At 39.6% G+C, this 7,274-nt stretch overlaps 1 protein-coding gene across 1 annotated transcript; it reads left to right on the top strand.

Annotated features, from left to right (window-relative positions):
• The first annotated feature begins 3,143 nt into the window (after positions 1-3,143).
• On the top strand, positions 3,144-5,285 carry LOC108276554 (protein phosphatase 1 regulatory subunit 3C-B). Its single transcript, XM_017488317.3, has 3 exons — positions 3,144-3,290; positions 3,411-3,467; positions 3,850-5,285. The coding sequence occupies exons 2-3, from the start codon at positions 3,454-3,456 to the stop codon at positions 4,766-4,768; spliced, it is 933 nt and encodes a 310-aa protein (XP_017343806.1). The 5' UTR covers positions 3,144-3,290; positions 3,411-3,453; the 3' UTR covers positions 4,769-5,285.
• Positions 5,286-7,274: the final 1,989 nt, after the last annotated feature.

The following is a 7,274-nucleotide window of genomic DNA, read 5'->3' as shown; positions in this document are numbered from 1 at the left end:
ACCTACTTTTTAAAAGTTCCTATTCCAGTTTCAGACCCAGTCTAACATACCTGCGCTATGTAAACAGGGTGTGTATGAGGATTTGGGTAGTAGGTATGTGAGAATTGTGCTGAAACTAAACTAGACTTTCAGAGATCAGAGCTGAATCCCAATTCTGCAGTTAATCAGCACTCAGGCATTCAGTTCTGTTGAAACAGTTACAACAGGAATGCTCTTTAACATTAGCATTGTTCTCTTAAACTGAGCAGCATGCCTGGAATGTGATTAGCTTGCTTAGCCGTTAGCTTTTATACCAATGCTGCTCAGACTTGGGTGTTACTGTAATCTAGTTACTTTTTTCTGATAATGCAGTAATGTAATGCATTGCATTTAAAATGTATGTAATTTGATAACAGTTACTGATGTCAATAAAATTACGATACTTACGCTACAAATTTATTGTTAAGAAACAATATTAAGTAAAATGTATATTTAATTTTTTTTTTTTTTAAAAAGATTTTTTTCTTTAGCCCCGAATAATTGTCCACTTGGAGCAGTTTGTCACTACGTAACTGAACGTCAGTAAAAGAAGACCGCCTGTAATTTTTATCTTTAGTGGTGAGACCAATCAGACAGAATTTATGGGAAAATGCATGGAAACACTCGTGTCTTATTGGCTGATAGCCTCTCAATTCTGCCAAATGCTAACTCACAGTCAGTATGAGGAAAAATGGATACATGCCGATTTTTTATTATTTTTTTTAAACCAGTAAAGGGGTTGAAACTGAAACAGTGATATCCTCTGATGCTGATCAGGAAAACAAGGAGTGTAAATGTCTATATGAGTTCCAGTTTACGTGAACATGATATGAGCAGAGCGTAAGAAAAGGTAATGTACTTTGCATGGCAATGTAGCCGCTAAACCCATACAGTGATAGCTTAGCTGTGCCTCCACATGGCTAGCGACACCAAACTAGCCTACTTAGAAAAGTTTTATATTTTATTGGTCTGGTAGCCCTACAAGACGTGGTGTATTACTGAATCAGACCTTTTAACCAAATTCATGCTGTTGAAAAAGTTCTATTTAAGTGTTGATTTGAATGAACAGGGTTTGCAGTAATCAGGCGTGGTTTCTCTTGTCCAGCTGAAACCCATTATGAATGCAGTTTCATAGCTTTAGGAATTAGTAACCACGGGCGCAAATACATTTTCACACAGGCCCGGTTGGTACAGGATAAAAAATTTTTATAGCACAGGATATACGGGTCGTTATATCTAGAATTCTGCCTGTCCTAATCATACACATAAAGTATGATAAAGTGATAAAGTAGTGTAATTAGACTACATTTTACAATGAATTATAATAAATAGTTATTAGAGAGATGTGCGTTTGTGAATTACCTGTGTCTGTGCCATTACATTTCTAATTTAACGTTATCTTCTCTAGTTTGTCAAAGTCACCTTGTGCCTTGTGTCACTCTGTATGCAACTGTACTGTATGTTACTATGGTTACGATTGTTTATAAGCAGTGCATAAATTTAGAACGGTGATTAAACTGAAAGGAACAACCTGTCCCTTAGACAGTTTGAACACACACACCTTCCAGCCAATCAGAATCGAGTATTCAGACAGACCATGGAATAATGTAAGTGATAGTTGCGTTCATGAAGATAATGATTGTGGTGTGTCTACATTCTTCTGTCTGACGCTAAACAAAGGGTGTCCCAACATGCATATGTAATGTGTCACTTGGGATGGCGACACAAATCTGTTCCACATGACGTTTATAATTATCATCTTTTGATAATTATCATCTATAAGCCATTTCATTCTCCAGCAGTGCCTCTGGGAAGACAAGTGATAAAGGTAATTTAGGTCATTCAGTATTTATTTTTGAGTGAAATAAAAACTGGGTTTTACAGGAGATTAGTGAAACACAATATGAAAATAAAACATATTAAACCACACTGTGAGACCTAAACAACAGTTTCTGTTGTGCAATACCAACACCAACACCTCTCCTTCAAGGCACCCGTGGGCACAAAGCAAACATGAGCTCATCACTTTCCAAATGCACTTTCCAACAACGCTCTGTGTCGAACCCGATCTTTCTGTATATCTGACAAGATTTGAATATCTTGTTACCACAGAAACAATGTGCATTTGTAAGGAGTGGCTTGGCATGACAGCAATCTTATACTCACACACCCCAATTTGTCCTCTCACACTCACACACACACACTACTCCCAAAAACTTGTTTTACGAGTGTAACAGTCATAATTATTTAGGAATAAAATCCCACTGTAAATGCACTGGTGCCCTTCAAGAGAACAAACAAAATGTTTACATGATTTTTAAAGTTAAATAATTTTAAAAAACTATTTTTATCTTTATATCCAAATAGTATTATAAATAGTACTAAATAAATAGTATAAATAGCCACAAACTGGTTGCTTCTGCCCGGAGGTTAAGACAAGATACAGTGTGGAAGGCACTATCAATACTATTATGCAATATGCAGTACAGAAATTTTTATCTAGGGTGCAGGATTGCTTAGAGGTTAGCAGGTTTGCCTCACATTGCCAGGGTCGGGGGTTCGATTCCTGCTGCCCTGTGTGTGCGGAGTTTGCATGTTCTCCTCGTGCTGTGGGGGTTTCCTTCAGGTACTCTGGTTTCCATGGTAGGCTGATTGGCATGTGCAAAGTGTCCGTAGTGTATGAATGGGTGTGAGAATGTCTATGTGATTATGCCCTGTGATGGATTGGCACCCTGTCCAGGGTGTACCCCACCTTGTGCCCAATGTTCCCTGGGATAGGCTCCAGGTTCCACACGACCCTGAAGGATAAGTGGTATAGAAGATGGATGGATGGATATTTTAATCTACATTTCTTTTCATGCTGCTGCAGTCTGAGGACTATATATTTTTAAAACTGATTATATGATCACCAAGCACAGTGCAAACATATTGAAATCTGTTGTAAAGAATAAAATTTTCCTATACTCCCAGATTGTTAGCAATCCTGGTAACCTGATACATTTCAGAAGGACAACATGTACCTCCTAGTGACGACATTCCTTAAACTCTTCTTCAGGGTGGTGTTACAGTGCACTTTGGGCTGTACCATGGGCACATTAGGAAACACCCATAATCATGAGGCATGCTGTGTGACGCTTGCAGACAGTACAAAACAGTGCGCTGACAGACTCGTATGGTAGTGTAATGAGAGGATTCATAAGATAAAGGCACAAGTTAAATTCAGAAACACAGACGACCAAAACAAAGTTGTTGCTGATCAGCATAGGCATTGGGTGAGTAGCTTACACATTCTCCTTACTGGTGATCTAACATGGCCAGAGACTAAAAAAGCAGTATTCAGCATTTAATACTGTTGCATCTTGGTGAAATGTTCTTTTGCATTTTCTTTTCAGAGGACATTTAAGTGAGAAGACGCTGTTTTTTGCAAACACAGGAATGAGCACTGCCAAGTAAGTCAGAAACAATTGTTAGGGGAAAGGGGAAACATTGTGTGTGTAGCTATGTATGTAGCTTGGTAAATAAATTGTTTGAAAGGACACTTTACCTGCTATTATTGACAGAATTTGAGTGCAAATGTTGCAATGAAGTATTCAAAGAATTTGGAGCAGAATGAATAGAAAATAGTTTTTAAATTATTGTAGAAAATATATTTTGGACATAATGCTCCCTGATAGCAGGATTAATTTAAAGACAGCAATTTATGAGAGTTAAAACAGTCAAGAGTATTGCACTGTTTTACCTTTAGAATTGAGAACAATCTGTGAAACCTAATAAACTAAATGTCTTGTTTGGTAAAATTGCTCTAATATTGTTTGCTTCTTTTCTATTTAGAGTCATGCCAGTGGACCTGGCCATGCATATGTGCCTGAATCGCCACCCTTCAGTGGAACAACTTTTGGGAATGTCCACGCTTAGATCCCATCGTGCTCTTACTAGACCTAGCATATATGATACCCTGCGGTCCAAAGCTTCTAGATCCCCCCAGATTCCTGAATCTCCAGTGAGAGCTCAAAACTGTACGAGTCCTTGTGGGACACTGAAGAAAAAAAAACGAGTGGTATTCGCAGATGATAAAGGACTGGCCCTCACTGCAGTCCGGATCTTCGATTCAGATCCACCAATATCCGATGAAGAGGAGCTTTCTCCACCTGTCAAGCAAAAGACTGATTTGTCTGTGCAAAGCAAGAAGCCTCGTTTCCGGTTGGGGTTCCCTCAGCCTTCTGCTGATTTACCATCATTCCTGGAAAAACTGGCAAAAACTCTGGTGCATCTGGAGAGCTGCAGTTTGGTGTATGGATCACTGTTCGGAAAGGTGAGGGTCTGCAATATCAGTCCAGAGAAAGCTGTGCATATTCGCATCACGTACGACTCATGGAGAAGCCACCAGGACATCCCATGTACCCCTATCCAACAGAAGAATGAGAATTCAGACACAGAACTGTTTTTCTTTAACGTTCCCGTCCCTTCCTGTCCTAACACACAGGATCGTCTGGAATTCTGCGTGTCCTTCCGTCCTGGATCTGGCAACAAACTTTGGTGGGACAGCAATGATGGACGAAACTATCGAATCCTTGTGGAGGACATGAACTCAGAAGAAGCATCCTTGGTTGAGAAAAAACCCTTGAGGCCCCATATCTTTCAAAGTCCCCAATCAGTTCCCCTGAGAAATGGTCCAACTTTATATAAGTCAGCAAATTTTAGCTCACTCATTTCCCCCATGAATATGAAGAAGACCATGAGTAGGCAATAGAACATTATCCCTAAAATTAATTCACTCTCTTATTCTAACAATGCTGACAAATACTTCTAGCATGAGTGGTGGGTTTTGTGTATATTGGTCCATTATCATCTTCATCGTCCTCCATGTTGGATGAATTTTGTCTTAAACAGACATCAAGAAGGAGCAAAAAGACTGACAGACACCCATGCTTGTGCTAGTTCTCTCCACTGCAACTCGCCCATTTGAGTCAGTGACAAGTCAGTGGTGAAAGAGTGAGACAGATGTGTCTCTCTAGAGCTTTGTGCACTTGTATATCAGATGAGTATCTGTTATGAAAACAAGCATCAGCACTTTCTCATCAAGGTCAACCAATTTCAAGCTGTGAGGGTCTTTCACTGCTTGTGAGATAGTTGTACAAAGACAGATAATTAATGAAGCTGTATGTGTGAAATGCATGTAATATAACTGTTTCAATGTTATTTATGTATATTTATTTATGACAAATTAATATTATAAGCACAAATAAATGTGTATTTATTAAACCATACTATATACTATGCTTCCATACTATGTTATTCTATACTGTATTATGCTATGATATTTTATACAATGCCTTGCTATGTGATTCAATAATATACAGTATATGTCCAAAAGTTTGGGGACACATGACCATCACAGTGATATGTGCTTTTTGATCATCCCATTTCAGATTTAGTCACACTTTGCTGTTATAATAACCTACACTCTTCTGGGAAGGCTTTCCACTAAATTGTGGAGCATGGCTGTGGGGATTTTTCCTTTCAGCCACAAGGGCATTAGTGAGGTCAGTCACTGATGTCGGGTGAGGAGGTCTGGGGTGTAGTCAGAGTTCCTGTTTATCCCTGTCACGTTACAAATTTGAATTCGGAAGCAAGCGCAGATCTTCAAACAGTTTAATAAACAAACAAACAACCAAACAAAGACACCAAGACAACTAGGCAAAATACTGTGGCTAAGGCTAAACATAAACTATGAAATAAAACATGATACAGGGACAAAGGTCAAGATGGACAATACGTAAGATGAGGAAGCAGTACAAACAGTGGCTATATGCAGTATCTCTTAAAAGTGAATACACCCCTATCATTTTTGTAAATATTTGATTATATCTTTTAATATGACAACACTGAAGAAATGACATTTTGCTACAATTTAAAGTGGTGAGTGTACAGCATGTGTAACAGTGTAAATTTGCTGTCCCCTCAAAATAACTCAACACATAGCCATTAATGTCTAAACCGCTCGCAACAAAAGTGAGTACACCCCTAAGTCAAAATGTCCAAATTGAGCCCACTGTCAATATTTTGTGTGGCTAACATTATTTTCCAGCACTGCCTTAACCCTCTTGGGCATGGAGTTCACTAGAGCTTCACAGGTTGCCACTGAAGTCCTCTTCTACTCCTCCATGATGACATCACGGAGCTGGTGGATGTTAGAGAACTTGTGCTCCTCCACCTTCCGTTTGAGGATGCCCCACAGATGCTCAGTAAGGTTTAGGTCTGAAGACACGCTTGGCCAGTCTATCACCTTCACCCTCAGCATCTTTAGCAAGGCAGGTCGTCTTGGAGGTGTGTTTGGGGTCGTTATCATACTGGAATGCATGCTGGGATCATGCCCTGCTTCAGTATGTCACAGTACATGTTGGCATTCATGGTTCCCTCAATGAACTGTAGCTCCCCAGTGCCGGCAGCACTCATGCAGCCCCAGACCATGACACTACCACCACCATGCTTGACTGTAGGCAAGACACACTTGTCTTTGTACTCCTCACCTGGTTGCTGCCACACACGCTTGACACCATCTGAACCAAATAAGTTTATCTTGGTCTCATCAGACCACAGGACATGGTTCCAGTAATACATGTCCTTAGTCTGCTTGTCTTCAGCAAACTGTTTGCGGGCTTTCTTGTGCATCATCTTTAGAAGAGGCTTCCTTCTGGGACCACAGCCATGCAGACCAATTTGATGCAGTGTGAGCCATATGGCCTGAGCACTGACAGGCCGACAGGGACAAAGGTCAAGATAGACAATACATAAGACAAGGAAGCAGTACAAAACGTGACTATATATATATATATATATATATATATATATATATATATATATATATATATATATATATATATATATATATATATATATGAGTGCTTGTTAAACAGAAACGTGATATAGGAAGCAGGTCGTCACGCGACAGTGATGTAGTATGGTGCAGTGGCTGCTGGGAAATGAAGTCCAGAGTTACCTCCTTGATATGACAATCCCAAAGGTCTTCAGTGGAGTTGGGGTCAAGGATTTGTGTGGGCCACTTGAATTCTTCCACTCCGACCTTGGCAAAACATGTCTTCATAGAGCTCACTTTGTGCACACAGGCACTTTCAAGCAGGAACAGGTTTAGGCCTCTTAGTTCATGTGTAGGGAAATTGTAATATTTCAGCACACAAATGCATTATATACAATAGTGTGCTTCCAACAAGTTTAGGTAAGAACCACATTTGGAT

This window comes from Ictalurus punctatus, chromosome 16 (genome assembly GCF_001660625.3).
Source record: "Ictalurus punctatus breed USDA103 chromosome 16, Coco_2.0, whole genome shotgun sequence".
Classification (NCBI taxonomy): Eukaryota; Metazoa; Chordata; class Actinopteri; order Siluriformes; family Ictaluridae; genus Ictalurus; species Ictalurus punctatus.
The sequence above is the reverse complement of the archived record's forward strand: the minus strand, read 5'-3'. Positions and strand labels throughout refer to the sequence as shown.